This window comes from Salvelinus namaycush, chromosome 11, assembly GCF_016432855.1.
Source record: "Salvelinus namaycush isolate Seneca chromosome 11, SaNama_1.0, whole genome shotgun sequence".
NCBI classification, from domain to species: domain Eukaryota; kingdom Metazoa; phylum Chordata; class Actinopteri; order Salmoniformes; family Salmonidae; genus Salvelinus; species Salvelinus namaycush.
Genome location: NC_052317.1, coordinates 33,338,902 through 33,359,324, shown reverse-complemented (window position 1 = coordinate 33,359,324; position 20,423 = coordinate 33,338,902). Strand labels below are relative to the sequence as shown.

The following is a 20,423-nucleotide window of genomic DNA, read 5'->3' as shown; positions in this document are numbered from 1 at the left end:
GAATGGATGAGAGAGATAGTCAGCTGTGGTCCTCTGTTACACAAGGACTAAGTGGGAATAATTCTGGCCACCCAGATGGGTCTTACTCTACAGCAGGGGTGTCAAACTCATTCCACGGAGGGCCTAGTGTCTGCAGGTTTTTGGTTTTTCCTTTCAATAAAGCCCTAGACAACCAGGTGTGGGGAGTTCCTAACTAATTAGTGATGTTAATTCATCAATCAAGTACAAGGGAGGAGCGAAAACCCGCAGACACTCGGCCCCCCGTGGAATGAGTTTGACACCTGTGCTCTACAGGGAGATGCTTACAGATGTTCTCATCTCAGGCAGATCAATATCCCGCTCCCATCCCATCCCATCCTTCCTGTAACTCTTTGTCCATTGTAGGGAAACCACTGGATGACATATTCAGCACTGTCCCACTGAAAGTGGAGCCTGAGAGGCATCCTGTGTATCATGACGATGCCATGTCTGAGTCCATACAAGCTGAGCAGGGGCAGTACAGAGATACTCTGCATCCTGTTGTGAGGGAGGGCTTGATTTTACATCCCAGACTGCAGCAGCCAGGACCTTCTTCACAAGGGCTCTTGAGAGCAACTGAGAGCACATCAGAGTCACACTCACACAACCAAGAGCATATTCTTAATAAGAACAGATTGAAAACAAAGAGGATGGTAAATGTTTGGAGAGCTGTACCAAACCAAAAAGTGTTCATCTGCTCATTGTGTGGAAAGAGCTTCCACCGCCATTGTCAACTGGAAGCACACCAACACTCTCATGCTGAAGTCAAGCCATACAGATGTATTGAGTGTGGGAAAAGTTTTACTCAGAAAAATAGACTTAAGTCACATCAGTGTTCACACGGGTGAGAGACCTTTCAGTTGCAGACTCTGTGGCAAGATGTTTGCAAGGCAGGACAACTGCCAGAGACATTTCACAGTGGACAGAAGCCATTTAGTTGTATGCAGTGTGGTAAAAGTTTCCCAGTTCTCTGTAACCTCAAACTACATCAAAAACATCAATGTAAATTTGCCAATGTAAGATTTCATGTTGTTCAGTTTTCCTCAGCATTGTACAGTTAATGAACTGTTTGTGCTAATTGTTGATCCATTCAACTGTACTGAGATTAGCAGGTTTAGATTTCCAACATGTCATTGGTTTCTACATAATTAATAAACTATTTAAGGTGTTGAACCTCTTTTTAATGTCATTTTTTCTTTGCCTCAAGAGCCCAACAGCTGCATGGATTGAATTGCTTTGCGCGTGTTCTCCTGTAGTTACGGTTAATTTCCGTAGCAGCAGTTCGGGGTCGTGCATTTTGGGGTTAAGATATAAAGTTTACATTTGATGATCGCATTGTAAAACATCTTTAACATTTCTACAAGGACATGTTTGTGTAAGTTCATTGCAACGACATGTGGAACTGTTATTTTGTTACAACTGTCAGTGAATCGCTATATTTGTTTACGGATAGTTGAATTGTTGCCACAGTTCGACTGCCAGCTAACGTTAGCCTGCTACATTTTTTAACATAAATGCATAATTATTGCTTGAGGGTTTTGTTCACTGTTGTTTTTGACTTGACTACTGTTTTTTGCCGTTGTAGTTAGGTGTCCACTGTCCGAAGTCCGACTGTCAGAAAGATGCTTCAAAAGCTTGTTTTGTTCCGGCTGCTCCGACCTGCTGCTCTACTCTCTGCAGCTCTACGTTGTGCCTCATCGGGGACCGTGGACGTCAAAGTCCCGCTGAACTTCTGGTGCGGAGACCGCGTAAAGATCAAGGATGTGTCAACCACTGAGCTTGTTTACGAACCTGCAACTGGTAGCTACCTGGTTTCTAAAGAGTACTCTCTGAAAGCTCTGTCGACTTTTATAACGATTTATTTTATCAGAACTTGATTTTTACATGTTCATACACCCAAAGTGCTTTTTCTTTTATTGATTAGCCTCCACTGTTGGACTTAGATCTGAAGTCACTGTAATTTTATTCAACTGGCTGAAAACCAATTGTTTGTCACACGACACATCATGTATCATGTAATAAATGTTTCACTGTTTCCTTGTTACAGTCACACTCCGTGGAATGGGTATATAGTTGATGGGTGTACCCACATCAGAATTGGAGAAATACATAATTTACTTGTTGATATAACTTGTCATGTTTCTCATAGCATGTCAGATAGTTTGTCCAGTGTGTGTGTGTGTGTGTGTATATGACTAGCGCTATAATGGCACAGATACGAAGATGAGTCCTTTATCTCTATGGTTGCGCCTCATTGGGGACTGTGGAGGTCAAAGTCCCACTAAGGGTTAATGAAAAACTGAAATTGATCTTAGGTCTATATTAATTGATGTTAACCCCAAATGCTTTCTTATATTGATTCATCTCCACTGTTGGCCTTTGATCTGAAGTCATTGTCATTTTATTAAGCTGGCTGAAAACCAATTGTTTTTCACACACACACATCATGTATCCTGTCATAAACTTTGCACTGTTTCCTTGTTATGGTCACACTAAGCTGAATGGGTATAGGCATAGTTGATGTGTATAATACCCTACACTGGAGTGGAGGAATACACAATTTCCTTGTACTACGTTGATATAACTTCTGTCATGTTTCTCATAGCATGTCAGATAGTTTGTCCAGTGTGTGTGTGTGTGTATGACAAGCGCTGCTGTTTTGTGCTGGCAGGTCGGGTCCTGTGTGAGCTAGAGATCTGTGGGTCTGTGGAGGTGAACCAGGCAGTGCAGGCAGCCCAGTCTGCCTACCAGGCCTGGAGCCGGACATCAGGGATGGAGAGGGCACACATCATGATAGAAGCTGCCCGTATCATTGAGGTATCCATCCCAGAATGCATCTCTTTTTGATACCAGAGTTTGATGATCAGTCACTCCAAATTCACAGTCTGTTCTGCCCCCCATACAGTCAGAACTGAACACAGAATCCATCTCATTGCTCAAGATTATACTGTTTGCACACGCTGTAGGTTAACTTGAGTGTACTAATTTGGAATGCACTCAAAGTCAGTTCATTTGAGTTTTTGGATTGAAGTCTCTGACAATTGAACTTGCTCTCCTGTTGTGAGCAGAACAGGAGAGAGGACATTGCGGAGATCGAGGTGGTGAACAACGGAAAGTCCATCACAGAAGCCCGAATGGACGTGGACTCTGCCAGACTGTGTATAGAGTATTACGCTGGGGTGGCCAGCACTCTGGCAGGTTGGCATGATGATGGATAGGGGGGGTTACACTGGGCCATAATAGGAATTCTGATGCAGTTGGGGGGAGGATTGTTGGCATTAGTGTGTAGTAAAGATATCAAGATGACTAGGTATGCCGCTGACCACTAATGGTGTTGATTGTCACTGTTTGCCCGTTCTGTCCATCTAGGCCAGCATGTCCAGCTACCCAGAGGCTCCTTTGCCTACACACGGCGGGAGCCTCTAGGCGTCTGTGTGGGGATCGGTGCATGGAACTACCCCTTTCAGATAGCAGCCTGGAAGTCGGCCCCAGCCCTGGCCTGTGGTATGACCACACACTCTTTTAAGTTACAATATAAAGTCAAACACACACTTTATTACCATAATTGTTACTATGCAAAACAATGCAACAGTAATCTTTTAAACTTGCTCAATTTACATTGACATAAACACAGATTGAAATAAAAATGTTCAATAATACACAAACATTCCTTTTCCCTCTGTCTTGCTCTCACCCCATCAGGCAACTCCATGGTGTTCAAGCCTTCACCTATGACTCCAGTGACGGCGGTGCTGCTGGCGGAGATTTATGCCAAGGCCGGGGCCCCAGAGGGACTGTTCAACATAGTTCAGGGTGGGCAGGAGACGGGCAACCTGCTCTGCCACCACCCGGACGTGGCTAAGGTCTCCTTCACTGGCAGTGTGCCCACAGGCAAGAAGGTAAATCTAACAATCCCAGAATAAGATCGCAATTTACGTTTTTTGTGTTGAGACTATAATTCATACAACATCCATTGTATTATGGGAAAAGTAGTCTTTGGCATTAACACATAACAAAACACTCTTAACCCTCAGATTATGGAAATGTGCTCCAAGGGGGTAAAGCAAGTGACTCTGGAACTTGGTGGGAAGTCTCCTCTGCTCATCTTTGAGGACAGTGACCTGGGGAACGCAGTGAAGGGGGCTCTCATGGCCAACTTCCTGTCCCAGGGCCAGGTAGGGTGTAGGGTGTGCAACTTTCAGCGCTTTTGATCCCAAGTTTCAGCTCTTTCAATGCAGTGACACAGTCCTTAACACCAGCTCCTCTATGAATGTACTTTTTTTTACCTTGTGTGTCTTTGTTCAACCCAGGTTTGCAGCAATGGGACCCGGGTGTTTGTTCAGAGGCAGATGTTGCCTGAGTTCCTGGAGGAGGTTGTGAGAAGGACCAAGGACATTGAGATAGGGGACCCACTACTGGAGAGCACCCGTATGGGAGCACTGGTCAGCCGGCCACACCTTGACAGAGTCCTGGGCTATGTCGATCAGGCCAGGAAAGAGGTACAATTCAAAGAGACTAAAAGTATCTCTTTTCAATAGTATTATCTTAAGTTCCTGGTAAGCCGTAAGAATCAGATCAGACCAATAATAAGGGGCAAAAATTATGTCACTGACAAGTAAATTGACTGCTTTACTGACTGCATGACTGAGATGAAGTAAGACCTTTTGACTCTGACTCTAGGGTGCCAAGGTGTTGTGTGGAGGGGAACCCTTCGTTCCTTTAGATCCCAAACTCAGAGGTGGATACTACATGACACCATGTGTATTGGGTGAGCCTAGTTTTTATTATTATGGACTATTGGAAGTATACTCCCCTACCTATGTATTTGGACTCTCTATACTTGAGCATTTTGGATTTGAGATCAAATCTTTTATATGAGGTGACTGTATGGAATGTCACCTTTTATTTGAGGGTATTTTCATACATATCTCATTTAGAAATTAAAGCACTTCATAGATCTAGACTCCCCCGTTTGAAGATGTGAGTATTCTGACAAATTTCACTTTTAGTTTACCAAAGTAGTAAAAAAGTTGAATATTTGGTCCCATATTTCTAGCACGCAATGACTACATCAAGCTTGTGACACTACAAACTCGTTGGATGCATTTGTAGTTTGTTTTGGTTGTGTTTTGGGTTATGTTTTGCCCAATAGGAACTGAATGATGACTGGAGTAATTTACTTTCCGTGAGTAGATAAGATGAGTAGATAAGATGTTTCTGAACACTTCTAAATAAATCTTAATAACGCCATGATTAAGGAAAAATCATGAATGAACAAGGATGAAAGTTAAAGGCTATAACAAATCATGCTAACCTCTCATCCATTGCCAATAATGAAGAGATTAGCATTTTTGGAGGGCTATTATCTTTCTCCCATAACTTTCTCACTCATCATCATTCACGATGCATTCATGATTATCCATAATCATGGTAGCATCTACATTCACATAGAAATGTTCACAAACATTTTCTATTCTTACTTCCAATAAAAGTGTCTCCAAAATGAGACAATACATTATTCGCCATTCACTTCCTATTGGACAAAACATAATCTGTGACACAATCAAAATATGCAACTTTTCAGGGAAGTTAGGAACACATATACACAGGCAGTTAGGAATGCTAAGGCTAGCTTTTTCAAACAGAAATTTGCATCGTGTAGTACTAACTCAAAAAAGTTCTGGGACACTGTAAAGTCCATGGAGAATAAGAGCACCTCCTCCCATCTGCCAACTGCTCTGAGGCTAGGAAACATTGTCACCACCGATAAATCCACTATAATTGAGAATTTCAATAAGCATTTCTCTACGGCTGGCCATGCTTTCCACCTGGCTACCCCAACCCCGGTCAACTGCCCGGCACCCTCCACAGAAACCCGCCAAACCCCCCACCATTTCTCCTTCACCCAAATCCAGATAGCTGATGTTCTGAAAGAGCTGCAAAATCTGGACCCCTACAAATCAGCCGGGCTAGACAATCTGGACCCTCTCTTTCTAAAATTATCTGCCTGAAATTGTTGCAACCCCTATTACTAGCCTGTTCAACCTCTGTTTCGTATCGTCTGAAATTCCCAAAGATTGGAAAGCTGCCGCGGTCATCCCCCTCTTCAAAGGGGGTGACACTCTAGACCCAAACTGCTACAGCCCTATATCTATCCTACCCTGTCTTTCTAAGGTCTTCGAAAGCCAAGTTAACAAACAGATTACCGACCATTTCGAATCCCACCGTACATTCTCCGCTATGCAATCTGGTTTCAGAGCTGGTCATGGGTGCACCTCAGCCACGCTCAAGGTCCTAAACGACATCATAACCGCCATCGATAAGACATTACTGCGCAGCCGTATTCATCGACCTGGCCAAGGCTTTCGACTCTGTCAATCACCACATTCTTATTGGCAGACTCGACAGCCTTGGTTTCTCAAATGATTGCCTCGCCTGGTTTACCAACTACTTCTCTGATAGAGTTCAGTGTGTTAAATCGGAGGGCCTAAATTGTCCGGTCCTCTGCCAGTCTCTATGGGGGTGCCACAGGGTTCAATCCTCGGGCCGACTCTCTTCTCTGTATACATCAATGATGTCGCTCTTGCTGCTGGTGATTCTCTGATACACCTCTACGCAGACGACACCATTCTGTATACTTCTGGCCCCTCTTTGGACACTGTGTTAACTAACCTCCAGACGAGCTTCAATGCCATACAACACTCCTTCTGTGGCCTCCAACTGCTCTTAAATGCAAGTACAACTAAAAGCATGCTCTTCAACCGATCGCTGCCCGCCCGACTAGCATCAGTACTCTGGACGGTTCTGACTTAGAATATGTGGACAACGACAAATACCTAGGTGACTGGTTAGACTGTAAACTCTCCTTCCAGACTCACATTAAGCATCTCCTATCCAAAATTAAATCTAGAATCGGCCTCCTTCACTTATGCTGCTAAACATACCCTCGTAAAACTAATTATCCTACCGATCCTTGACTTCGGCGACGTCATTTACAAAATGGCCTCCAACAGTCTACTCAGCAAATTGGATGTAGTCTATCACAGTGACATCTGTTTTGTCACCAAAGCCCCATATACTACCCACCACTGCGACCTGTATGCTCTTGTTGGCTGGCCCTCGCTTCATATTCGTCGCCAAACCCACTGGCTCCAGGTCATCTACAGTTGAAGTCGAAAGTTTACATACACTTAGGTTGGAGTCATTAAAACTCGTTTTTCAACCACTCCACAAATTTCTTGTTAACAAACTATAGTTTTGGCAAGTCGGTTAGGGCATCTACTTTGTGCATGACACAAGTCATTTTTCCAACAATTCTTTACAAACAGATTATTTCACTTTATTATTCACTGTATCACAATTCCAGTGGGTCAGAAGTTTACATATACTAAGTTGACTGTGCCTTTAAACAGCTTGGAAAATTCCAGAGAATTAAGTCATGGCTTTAGAAGCTTCTGAAAGGCTAATTGACATCATTTGAGTCATTTGGAGGAGTACCTGTGGATGTATTTCAAGGCTGACCTTCAAACTCAGTGCCTCTTTGCTTGACATCATGGGAAAATCAAAAGAAATCAGCCAAGACCTCAGAAAAAAAATTGTAGACCTCCATAAGTCTGGTTCATCCTTGGGAGCAATTTCCAAATGCCTGAAGGTACCGCGTTCATCTGTACAAACAATAGTACGCAAGTATAAACACCATGGGACCACGCAGCCGTCATACCGCTCAGGAAGGAGATGCGTTCTGTCTCCTAGAGATGAGCGTACTTTGGTGTGAAAAGTGCAAATCAATCTCAGAATATAAGCAAAGGACCTTGTGAAGATGCTGGAGGAAACAGGTACAAAAGTATCTATATCCACAGTAAAACGAGTACTATATCGACAGAACCTGAAAGGTCGCTCAGCAAGGAAGAAGCCACTGTTCCAAAACCGCCATAAAAAAAGCCAGACTACGGTTTTCAAATGCACATGGGGACAAAGATCGTTCTTTTTGGAGAAATGTCCTCTGGTCTGATTAAACAAAAATAGAACTGTTTGGCCATAATGACCATCGTTATGTTTGGAGGAAAAAGGGGGATGCTTGCAAGCCGAAGAACACCATCCCAACCGTGAAGCACGGGGGTGGCAGCATCATGTTGTGGGGGTGCTTTGCTGCAGGAGGGACTGGTGCACTTCACAAAATAGATGGCGTCATGAGGCAGGAAAATTGTGTGGATATATTGAATCAACATCTCAAGACATCAGTCAGGAAGTTAAAGCTTAGTCGCAAATTGGTCTTCCAAATGGACAATGACCCCAAGCACACTTCCAAAGTTGTGGCAAAATGGCTTAAGGACAACAAAGTCAAGGTATTGGAGTGGTCATCACAAAGCCCTGACCTCAAGCCTATCAAAAAATTGTGGGCAGAACTGAAAAAGTGTGTGTGAGCAAGGAGGCCTACAAACCTGACTCAGTTACACCAGCTCTGTCAGGAGGAATGGGCCAAAATTCAGCCAACTTATTGTGGGAAGCTTCTGGAAGGCTACCTGAAACGTTTGACCCAAGTTAAACAATTTAAAGGCAATGCTACCAAATACTAATTGAGTGTATGTAAACTTCTGACCCAATGGGAATGTGATGAAAGAAATAAAAGCTGAAAAAAATCATTCTCTCTACTATTATTCTGACATTTCACATTCTTAAAATAAAGTGGTGACCCTAACTGACCTAAGACAGGGCATTTTTATGAGAATTAAATGTCAGGAATTGGGAAAAACTGAGTTTAAATGTATTTGGTTAAGGTGTATGTAAACTTCTGACTTCAACTGTATAAGTCTTTGCTAGGTAAAGCCCCACCTAATCTCAGCTCTCTGGTCACCATAGCAACACCCACCTGTAGCACGCGCTCCAGCATGTATATTTCACTGGTCATCCCCAAAGCCAACTCCTTTGGCCGCCTTTCCTTACAGTTCTCTGCTGACTGGGACGAATTGCAAAAATCACTGAAGCTGGAGACTTATATCTCACTCACTAACTTTTAGCATCAGCTGTCAAAGCAGCTTACCGATCATTGCACCTATACACAGCCCATCTGTAAATAGCCCACCCAACTTCCTCATCCCCCATACTGTTATTTATTTTTGCTCTTTTGCATCCCAGTATCTCTACTTGCACATCATCATCTGCACATCTATCACTCCAGTGTTAATGTTAATTGTAATTATTTCACCACTACGGCCTATTTATTGCCTTACCTCCCTTATCCTACCTCATTTGCACACACTGTGTATAGATTTTTCTATTGTGTTTATGACTGTACGTTTGTTTATCCCATGTGTAACTCTGTGTTGTTTTTGTCGCACTGCTTTGCTTTATCTTGGCCAGGTCGCAGTTGTAAATGAGAACTTGTTCTCAACTGGGCTACCTGGTTAAATAAAGGTGAAATAAAAAATGTAATTAAAATTTAAAAAACCAGGAGAAGCTAGTTAGGTTAAATGAGGCTGCAGTGCATGCGCTTTCTCATCCTACAGTTACAAATAACAGCAACTCCATTCAGAATATTAAGTAGCAGCCTACCTGTTGGCTCTTGGTCATTTAACCCTGTCCCTGTCCTTGTCCTTTAACTTTTAATTCTGTCATTTTAATTCCATCTTCCATTGATTAGATATCTCTGAACTGTTGCCACACACGGAGGCTTTATGACTGAAGCCTATTGGCGCTTTGATGACTTATGATTTGTCGACAACAACAAGCTACACGCTTCAGACTCCACTCTCGTGAAAAGCAAGATCAGCAGCATAAATTATAGAATTTATCTTTCTACTGCAGCAGTCACATTCAGATCTGTACGGGTCCTACCGGACAAGTTATTTAAAATTGCACATACCCGAGACCCGTGACAATTATCTTATCAGAGCCGACCCAGACCCGTGACATTATTCTGGATTCGGAGCCACGTGGGCCCCGTCTCGGGTATTGGGGTACAGGTGGATCCTTGAAGACCTCTAGTCACAAGCTTGATGTAGTCATTGTGTGCAAGTAATATGGTACCAAATACTAAACTTTTGACTACTTTAATACACTAAGTGAAATTTGTCAAATCTTCAAACGGGGGGAGTAGATCTATAAAGTGCTTTTATTTCTAAATCAGATATGTATGAAAATACCCTCAAATAAAAGGAGACATTCTGTACTGTCACCTCATATGCAACATATATCAAATCCAAATGCTGGAGTATAGACACATTTTAATTTTTTTGCATCACTGTCCAAATACATACATAGGGGAGTATTTATAGTCTCTTTAGCCAATACTCATTGTACTGGTTTGCTATTTATCTACCTCTTTCTTTCTCTCCCTCTTGTCCCTGCATCTCTTGGCCATAGGTGACTGCACGGATGACATGACATGTGTGAAGGAGGAGATCTTTGGGCCTGTGATGTCTGTGTTGTCCTTTGAAACAGAGGAGGAAGCTTTGCTGAGGGCCAACGACTCCGCCCTGGGCCTGGCTGCGGGGGTCTTCACCAGGTGATGATGTCATATAACACAGTTATCAGGGTTGTGTTCTGTAGAGAGAACATTTTTGAAACTGAGTGAAACAGGACGGTACTTCCTGGAGTTGTCCAATAAGAACAGTCAGTGTTCCTTTTTGAGTTTCAAAACGTTTTGCTACATTATACCATGACCACCACCCTTCAGCTTGAGGTAGACATTTAATCCCACTTCAGTGTTTGACCTGTTTCTTGCCATGTGTCTGGCCTGTAGTGACGTCAAGCGAGCACACCGTGTAGTGGAACACCTGAAGGCTGGATCCTGCTTCATCAACAACTATAACATCACCCCTGTGGAGGTGCCCTTCGGAGGTTTCAAGATGTCAGGTAGTCCTACCGTATTCACACCAGATACCTGTTCTTTTCCTCTGAGAGTATCAGAATTTAAACATGTAGGGGTTATTTGTAGTGTAGTAATCACGTTGGTTTGTTTGAATGCCTTTTTCATAAACATTTTCCACAGTATTTTGTGTTAGGTAGACTACTGTCAACAATAGTAATAGCATGTGTCAAGAATAAACATTTGCTGTTGTCTCTCCACAGGCATCGGGAGAGAGAACGGTCAGGTGACTGTAGAGCACTACACACAAATGAAGACTGTGTTTGTGGAGATGGGGGATGTTGACAGTCTCTTTTAAACGTCAAGCCAGACCAATGGAGTCATGCACCTCGGAGATGTTCTGGGGGATGAAATGCCAGCGTCCTGAGACAGAAAAAGGTCTCTGGTACGTAGATAGTTGAATGAAGGATACAGTAATATTGCCATCCATCTCTGATAGTTTAGCTGTTAGTTATTCTCTTTTTTTTTTTTTTTTTAAATACTGTGATAAGATCTCCGTTCTGAGCCAAATGGATAAATCGAAAGCCGTGCCTTGATATTTTGTAACAAAAGATTTATTAAATTGATTCTCATAACTATGGATGCCTTACATAAAAAAAGTACTTGACATTATGCAGCATGTGTTGCACTTTTTGTCCCATTTTCACTGTTTGCCAATGGATGTAGGTTACAACAGGGTAACTGTGGTGCCGTCATCTGTCAGACGTTTGCCATTTCTGTAACTTTTTGGTCACTTAGACGCTCTTATCCAGAACGACTTACAGGAGCAATTAGGGTTAAGTAGTACCTTGCTCAAGTGCACATCGACAGTTTTTTATTTATTTATCTAGTCAGCTCGGGGATTCGACCCAGCAACCTTTCGGTTACTGTCCCAACCTCTTAACTGCTAGGCTACCTGCTGCCCCATTTCTTTGTACAATTGTATTTTTACTTGTACTTTGTATGTATCACCAAATCAATGTTTACCATTTCAAAGTTGTGTGCATGTCTTTTCATTTCACTCTTTTTCATTTCTTCATTAATATGCATGACAAGTTTATAAATGGGCTTTAAATTAATGCTTTAATTCCATAAATATCATACTTACAATATTTTATATTTCAGGCATCATATATGGAACCAGCATGTCATAAGTTTTTAATTAATTTCATAAAAAAGAAAAGTTAAAGAACAAAGTATAAAAAAATATACAGCTACATAAAACAAATGGAATTGATTTTCCTATGAATGGAAAAATATATAAAAAATGTCTAAGATATTGTAGCTATATATTATGTGTTGTATAGGCAATGAACTGCAAAAAAAAATATCGTAAGGCTGGCTTTACTACTTGAGTTTTAATAGTCTGTCTAGAAAATGTTCAAACAGGCATAGAAATTAAACATTCATGTAAACATGCTTGGTGAGTAAAATCCTTGTAATCTAGTGAGGAAGTTACATCCTCGATCCACATTCATGTTTACTGTGTCTGACAGGAAGCTGAAAAAGCAGGGCCTTCACTGCTGTCTTCATCCCCAAAAAATTATTGCTCTTTTCTTCCTTTTTTCTTTGCCAGTTTACTGGCAGCACCTTGACTCTGTTTGAAAGAATATCGTTTTTACACCATTGTGCTGTTGGTCACCCATGCAGCTCTATCTTCTTTTCTTCCAAAAACACAACACAAAAACCATTGTTGATCACAACCAACCAACTGCCCACAAACTCACTTACCTTTGCCACAGGTTTCTTGGGTTTCTTGAACTGTGCAGACTCTTAGAGAGAAAAAAAATAAGCTATTATCGATATGTTAAATTAGTTCATTTATTGTTATTTATACCATAAAACGCATCCAGGTTTCATACGAAGAAAGTAAAAGAGATTGATTTGATTATCATTCCTTATTACCATCTTCAGAGGGAAAGTCATCTTCTTTGTATCTCTCATTGTCTGGATCCTGTGAATACTCAAACAAGACAGTAAATATCAGCAATCTACTGTGACTGAAACCTTGGCAGTTAGCACATTTCATTATTTGCATTGGTCTAAGTGTGTGGAGAGAAGACTCCTGTCTTCAGATCAAACGTGTTCAAGTTAGCCATTTTATTTGTGCTTTAGTTAGGAACAGCCCACCTGTGCACCGGTTGGCGCCAGCCCTAACAGAGTGCTCTGCGTAGCCGTGGAGACCTGATTCTCCTTCAGGTAGTTCCCCTCTTGCAGCTTCTCCACACGGCCCTGCTCCGCCGCCACCCTCACCTTCAGGGTGTGGAAAGGGGTGTGCACCTCACCCACTCTGAAGTGCACCGCCATGCCCTCGAACCACAGGTTGTCGTTCACCCCCTCCTTGAAACCTGGAGGCTCATAGTCAGCAGGGGTGACTGGGTAGAGAGGAAGGAAAAATAACGGAATAATTAATGATTGATTGACTGACTCACTGAACATCATGCTTTGTGAGCTTTCTAAGTCCTATTAAACAACTGCATAATGTAATACAACCAAGAGACATCGTATTTTACTAAAACTACAATGAATTAAATGAGAAGCATTTGCTTTTGTCAATTTCGAAAGAAGTGACCCAATAATTAATTTCTGTCTTGAGGTTCCAATACAGACATATTAAAGGGCTGTGGAGATCATGAAATTTTCTCAGCCGGTGATTGTCATTCAAATAACTGCCGGTCTCGTTTAGCAGCTCCGGCTGCCACCCATAGCCTACAAGCCACTGATGTGGACCTTTGGAACATCTACATTTTAAAACGTCTAATAAATCCATATAATATAGCCTACAGCATCACAATAAATCCATTATTTTAGATAGTTCTAAAGAAAGATGATATGAAGAAAATCAGAAGAGCATATTCTGAGTTATGTTAGGCCCTGATCTGGCTGTGCCATCTGGCTGTGGGTTACACTAGTTCATTTAGCAGGCAAGATTTGCTTATAATTCCAGTGGAATTATTTTATAGTACTAACAATACAATTGAACATAGCTGATTAAAATGGAAAGGATATTTTCCCCCAAACAATTTGAGGTTTCTTTAACTTTAACAATTTGAGGTTTCTGTTTCTTTAACTGCTCAACACAGAATTCTGTGTTGAGCAGTTAAAGAAACAGGTCCTCCTATATGCTTAAAAGTTATTTATGCAACTTTAGTTGTGATACAAACCTTAGGCTATATGTTTGATTTCTAATACATTCTAACATGCTGACCTCACCGCTTGCGTCGTGTGCGCATTGCAAAATAAATGTACACATACATGTTATTCAATCATTGCACCCAGACTGCTCGCGTATGTCAACGAGTGTCTCCTTAGCCAGGCGCTAAAATAGAACTTGGTTCTATTTGTGACGTGTGACGCACTGCAAGTCCTGCCTCTCCCATCTCCTCATTGGTTTTAAGGAGCATATTCCCAAGTGGGTGATTGAAAGATGAACTGAGGTCCACACTCCAGTCCAGTTGTTGGTGGTAATGCACCTTAAAGTTGGTTGCCAACTGCCATATAAAGTCCAAAGAAGAAGAAGAAGAATCCAGAAGGAGGAGATTACTAGAAACGAACTCTGTTTAACCTTTTATCTGTGGATTCATTGTTGGAGTAGAGGACCTTGTGCATTTCAGGTAAAATAACAACCCAATGTTTATTTCCCAGGACAAATTAGTTAGAAAAAGCTAGCTAGCTAAATTGCCATAAATGTTTAATGCTTTTCGACCTATCCCCAAATTAATATAGTTGGTTCAGAGTTTGTTTTTATATTTCAACCTGTGTCCTGATCACGTTTGGTGTGGGTGGACAAAATCAACATGCGCGCAAGCAAGTGGTTTGGTCAGCATGTAAGGCTGCATGATGCGACAAATTATTATTTGAAAAAAGTTGCATGAAAGGGAAGCGCTCTGCTCTGTTTCTTGCACAGGCAGCACACACTTCATCAGTCTCTCATCAGTCTCTCATTCCAGCGTTGTCAGGGTTTAGCCAGGGTAGGCCATCATTGTAAATATGAATTTGTTCTTAACTGACTTGCCTAGTTAAATAAAGGTTAAATAGAGGCTCTGTAGTCTATGGGCTGGCTCTCCAATCATGTTCCAGGGGTCTTGGGCCTATATAAGCTATGTTTGGAGTTATTTGGCCACTTCAGTTGTGATACAAACTTTAGCAAAACATACAGTGCCTTTGGGAAAGTATTCAGACCCCTAGACTTTTTCCACATTTTGTTAAATTACAGCCTTTCCCTCTGCAATCTACACACAATACCCCATAATGACAAAGCGAAAACAGGTTTTTAGAAATTGAGCTCAGGTGCATCCTGTTTCTATTGACCATCCTTGAGATGTTTCTACAACTTGATTGGAGTCCACCTGTGGTAAATTCAATTGGACATGATTTGGAAAGGCACACACCTGTCTATCTATATAAGGTCTCACAGTTGACAGTGCATGTCAGAGCAAAAACCAAGCCATTGGGTTGAAGGAATTGTCCGTAGAGCTCCGAGACAGATTGTGTTGAGGCATAGATCTGGGGAAGGGTACCAAAAAATGTCTACAGCACTGAGGGTTCACAAGAACACAGTGGCCTCTATCATTCTTAAATGGAAGAAGTTTGGAACCACCAAGACTCTTCCTAGAGCTGGTCCGCCCGGCCAAATTGAGCAATAGGGGTAGAAGGGCCTTGGTCAGGGAGGTGACCAAAAACCTGATGGTCTCTCAGACAGAGCTCTAGAGTTCCTCTGTGGATGTGGGAGAACCTTCCAGAAGGAAAACTATCTCTGCAGCACTCCACCAATCAGGCCTTTATGGTAGAGTGGCCAGACGGAAGCCACTCCTCAGTAAAAGGCACCTAAAGACTCTCAGACCATGAGAAATAAGATGCTCTGGTCTAACGAAACCAAGATTGAACTCTTTGGACTGAATGCCAAGCGTCACATCTGGAAAAAACCTGGCACCATCCCTACGGTGAAGCATGATGTTGGGAGCATCATGCTGTGGGGATGTTTTTCAGCAGCAGGGACTGGGAGACTAGTCAAGATTGAGGCAAAGATGAATGGAGCCAAGTACAGAGAGATCCTTGATGAAAACCTGCTCCAGCTCACCTTCCAACAGGACAACGACCTTAAGCACACAACCAAGACAACGCAGGAGTGGCTTCGGGACAAGTCTCTGAATGTCCTTGAGTGGCCCAGCCAGAGCCCGGACTTGAACCTGATAGAACATCTCTGGAGAGACCTGAAATTAGCTGTGCAACAACACTCCCCATCTAACCTGACAGAGCTTGAGAGGATCTGCAGAGAAGATTGGGAGAAACTCCCCCAAATACAGGTGTGCCAAGCTTGTAGTGTCATACCCAAGAAGACTTGAGACTGTAATCACTGCCAAAGGTGCTTCAACAAAGCACTGAGTAAAAGGTCTGAATACTTATGTGATATTTCAGTTATAAATTAGCAAAAATGTTTTTTTTTTAAAGAAAGGTTTAATCAATTTAAGAATAAGGCTGTAACGTAAACAAATTGTAGAAAAAGTCAAGGGGTCTGAAGACTTTTCCGAAGGCACTGTATAAGCCTATGGGCTAGGCTACAGGGTGCATACAACTATGATTTGATAATATTCTTACCATTCAGGCTATTTTCAATTTAATCTTGTCTTTACATATACTAAATAATATGTGTAAAATTAGTTTTGATTTAGAATGGGCCATTATCATGCACCTGTCGGAACAGGGACAAGGTAAAAAAAAATACATGTCATCTGTATGCACTTGAAAAGCAAATGGGAGGACGCTTTTCCAGTGGTTAATTTTCAGGCCAGCCAGGTAGGCTACTTTGATCGTAAAGCGAAGCAATGTGCTTAATATTAGGAAAGTTGGGAAATACATACAGTAGGCCAAGACTATAGAAAGCTCATGAGATCTTCCTCTTTTTAATAATAGAGGCCATCAAAACTCTGTTTTCTCACGCAATTGCATAGCCTATACAAATGTTGTGCAACAGGAACATTTATTTTATTCCATGCATCAACCAGCTATGAGGCGCTGGCACTCACTGCGCAACAGGTGATCCTTTTCCGCTCAAACTCTGAATGCCAGGGCTCTCATGAGAAGCATTTCGCTACATTACAAGCATTTCACTACACCCGCAGACAAGCATTTCGCTACACCCACAAGAACATCTGCTAAATATGTGTATGTGACCAATAAAATTTGATTTGATGAAGTGTTTGTTTGGATTTTCGAATGCATTTGCATTGATGTCAGAGTCATTAGTGGGACGCTAGAATGCTGAGTACCGAATATTAACAACTGGCCGTTAGCAAGTTTGGTAGGCTACTAATGACCATCATAAGCATCAGAGTTTTGGAGAAACCTAGTTACTGTGACTCATGGTCACATGGAATTTGACTGCAATCATGACTCCTGACTGCCGTTGTGGCAGTAATACGGTCACCGTAACAGCCGTATACATATACAGTAGTAATCCTTACTGTCAACAAAAACAAAGGGATTTGCCTTACTGTCGTCAAAGTAGTAGAGCTTCATGGTGAGGCAGACATCATTGGGGAGCACGTCCAAGTTCTGCATGAGGAGAAACAGCTTCCTGATCAAGAGGACAGAGGCCTTCTTGGTATCCTCCATTGTGATCTGCATCTCCACATTCTGGTTTCTGGGGATTCAAAAGGAGATCAGATATTTATCTTAGGCTGAATCAAAGCTTAAACGAGAAGATTGAAGCCACAAATTCACCTCAGAATGTCCATCTGTGGTCCTTTGTCTGTGTATGTGAACTTGAACTGGTATGACTCGATGATGCACTAATGGAGGGAGAAGCAACCATTTACATTTTAGAAGCAATAGAACTTCAGGGAACTTAGGTTTGTGTGTGTGTGAAGGGTTTTAAGGAGTGAGAACTTACGTTGGGATTATCTGGATTGGTGCAGACCTGCATATCATATTATACAAATTATAAAGCTTCCATTTCATTGAAATAGTGAGACCATTTTTAAATACAACAGTTGAGGACAAAATATGTATTTAGAAAAGACACATTGTTGCCTAGATTCACCTACCCCAATGAAGACAACCTGAAGCTGTAAAAAGATAAGAAAATAGCCACAAGTTGTCTGTTAAAACAAAACAAAATGATGAAACACATTCAAAAGAACCATAAGGTCCTGTACTTACATATCCTCTCTCTAATGCGTCGAAGCACCCCATCAGCCTTCAAAATAATAATTTAATGTCAGAATATGACCACCATCAAATGTAATTTGAGTGTTGTCTGATGTGGGAAGCTGCTGTTTTGTATGAACTTGAATTATGTCTGTCCTGCAAAATAGTGTACTTACCACTTTACAATTTTGCAGACACCAGGTGTTGTGCAGTCTTCTCGTAAAACTTTGATGCATAAATCTGGTGGATACATAAAAACAGTTGCTGAAAAAGACACTATGATAAAGACAGTATTATTTTTGGTCGTGTGGTGAGAGGTGACACAATTAACGTTATGCATGTGCTTGTTTACATCATTTTTAAACAACATGTCTTTGGAAAATAACCTTAACTGCCCTCACATCACCTTCTAGATATCGAGATCTGTAGGCGTCCTCCGGGAATATTCCTCTGAGATATGTGATGGAAGAAACGGCGAGGGCCATCATTCGCTTCACAAAGACCAGGGACTTTTCTTCAGTTTTCAGTTCGTTTTGAAATAAACTGGTCCACTACAGAGGGGGAAAATAATTTCCGAATCTGGTGGGATGTTCAATGACAGTGCAGTTCTCATGCAAGACCACTTGAGTACGCCAGATGACTGACTGATGACAGAACTGACGTAAACTAGCTAACTATGCCAGCAAATATCATTGCCGAGATTGAAAGTACGTTTTCTCCGTTTCACCAAGTGAAACGTATATTAATGTCGATATACATTTACACAAGCTCATATTAATCAAGTGTTTCTTTGTCATACCTCTGCTGTCTCCTGTTTTTTTGGCCTACTACACATCTTTCCAGCTGCCATCGTGAACGTCGTTGGTTTGTCGTTAGCTAACTTACAGTAGCTAGCGGCCTAACTTTACAGTACTGTCAATTATTTCTAAATTATTTATATATTGTTAAAATAAGTGTTTATAGGTAGCTAATGTTCATGTGATATACTTTTGTCATAGACAAAACCACTAGGTAGCTAGCGTACCTACCCCCTTGTTCAACCTGAGGTAAAAAGTACCGCGAGACCGAGTTTAACTGCACTTTTTTTCCTAATGTAGAATAGTGTATACATACAAGAAGTACACACATAGATAATGATAACATAGGGGGTACAACAAATTACAGATTATACAAAGACCTTAAAAGAAACACACATATTGATTGTTTTAACAGCTTTCTTATTAGAAGAATGTTGGATGGTCTTAATGTACTGCTCGAATTCCTTATAGAAAACACGGAAGAGTGTTTTTTTATTAGTGAATTTACATTTATGAATATGACATTTTTACATTAGCACAATTAGATTTATGAGGTAAAATTGTTTTTCTTTATCTTTGGTTAAGGAAACCGAGCAGCACATTCTCCCATAAAAAACAAAAGTCATCAAGAATATTAACAATTATAAAACTGAATATCTTTCCATAATTGTTTTACATGTAGACACTGGCAAAAAAAAATGCTAAACTGTTTCTGGATGCTCAACACAAAAAGTACAATCAATGTACACTCAATGTCTTTTTTGATTTTCTTCAGGTAATGATTCGCAGGATAATACTTATGGATCATTCTGAAAGAGACCTCTGACCTTTTAACAAGCAAGTATGTGTGATAATAAACATACTTTTTCCCAACAGATATTAGTGACCAATGTATTCCAGTAACTTGTGACATAAGGAATGGATACAATATCCCTTTGAAAAAAAGCACTTATAGATCTGTTGTTCTGAGGGAGCAAGGAGAAACATATTTACCCTATTGGAGAGTCAACTGGATTAATCGAGGGTAGGTCAAGAAGGTGAGGTCTGGCTACACCTCTAAATAACATGAGAGTTCCAGATGGAATAGCATCAAAGACTATGGCGAACTCTAGGTGTTACAGGGATATTGTAACGAGATAAAAAATCCTCATAATTGAGTAACAATCCTTCTGCATTAAAAAGTTGACTCACCAGCAGGATATGATTATTGAACCAGTTCTATACAAAATGTCCTTATTGTTCCAAATGAAATACCTATGTGGGGGGAAATTATGTTTATATATTAACGACCACCCAAAGAATACTTGTCTATGAAAAGCAGATAATTTTTACAGGAATCTTATCAATGTTATAGTTACAAAGTAACATAAAATTGATGCCACGTTAACTGCACTCAGCACGGCACGCGCGCCTGTTGTGATGTGCAGTTCTCGAACGATTCGTTCTTTTTGAACGACTCTTTTTACTGACTCGAGTCATGATTCGTTTTTCTGAGTAACTTGTTCATTTTAGTCGTTCATTTGGCTAGTGCTGGCCGCAATAAATCCTACATGATTAAACCGGAAGCAACCCACATATAGACGGTCCATGAATATACGTACAGTATGTGAACA

General features: G+C 41.2%; 2 protein-coding genes across 2 annotated transcripts; one reads left to right on the top strand and one right to left on the bottom strand.

Moving 5' to 3' along the window:
- The first annotated feature begins 1,279 nt into the window (after positions 1 to 1,279).
- aldh9a1b (aldehyde dehydrogenase 9 family, member A1b) lies at positions 1,280 to 11,860 on the top strand. The gene is made up of 12 exons (XM_039004193.1): positions 1,280 to 1,393; positions 1,604 to 1,818; positions 2,690 to 2,835; positions 3,087 to 3,216; positions 3,388 to 3,522; positions 3,721 to 3,917; positions 4,053 to 4,193; positions 4,329 to 4,517; positions 4,699 to 4,786; positions 10,381 to 10,522; positions 10,760 to 10,872; positions 11,089 to 11,860. Exons 2-12 carry the CDS (start codon positions 1,641 to 1,643, stop codon positions 11,181 to 11,183), a joined length of 1,554 nt encoding a protein of 517 aa, XP_038860121.1. The 5' UTR covers positions 1,280 to 1,393; positions 1,604 to 1,640; the 3' UTR covers positions 11,184 to 11,860.
- Positions 11,861 to 12,484: 624 nt separating this feature from the next.
- zte38 (zebrafish testis-expressed 38) lies at positions 12,485 to 18,863 on the bottom strand. The gene is made up of 11 exons (XM_039003231.1): positions 18,813 to 18,863; positions 18,420 to 18,564; positions 18,190 to 18,253; positions 18,026 to 18,062; positions 17,911 to 17,931; positions 17,757 to 17,783; positions 17,588 to 17,655; positions 17,359 to 17,507; positions 12,995 to 13,239; positions 12,770 to 12,818; positions 12,485 to 12,636 (listed from the first exon to the last, which is right to left on the bottom strand). The coding sequence occupies exons 1-11, from the start codon at positions 18,861 to 18,863 to the stop codon at positions 12,503 to 12,505; spliced, it is 990 nt and encodes a 329-aa protein (XP_038859159.1). The 3' UTR covers positions 12,485 to 12,502.
- Positions 18,864 to 20,423: the final 1,560 nt, after the last annotated feature.

Excerpts from the sequence above, each read along its gene's own strand:
- aldh9a1b (XM_039004193.1), top strand. The coding sequence starts at position 1,641 with ATGCTTCAAAAGCTTGTTTTGTTCCGGCTGCTCCGACCTGCTGCTCTA. Across the intron at positions 2,836-3,086 it reads AAGCTGCCCGTATCATTGAG|AACAGGAGAGAGGACATTGC; the intron begins GTATCCATCCCA and ends TGTTGTGAGCAG. Across the intron at positions 4,787-10,380 it reads CATGACACCATGTGTATTGG|GTGACTGCACGGATGACATG; the intron begins GTGAGCCTAGTT and ends TCTTGGCCATAG.
- zte38 (XM_039003231.1), bottom strand. The coding sequence starts at position 18,863 with ATGGCAGCTGGAAAGATGTGTAGTAGGCCAAAAAAACAGGAGACAGCA. Across the intron at positions 17,784-17,910 it reads TTCAGGTTGTCTTCATTGGG|GTCTGCACCAATCCAGATAA; the intron begins GTAGGTGAATCT and ends TATGATATGCAG. Across the intron at positions 17,656-17,756 it reads CCAATCCAGATAATCCCAAC|TGCATCATCGAGTCATACCA; the intron begins GTAAGTTCTCAC and ends TCCCTCCATTAG.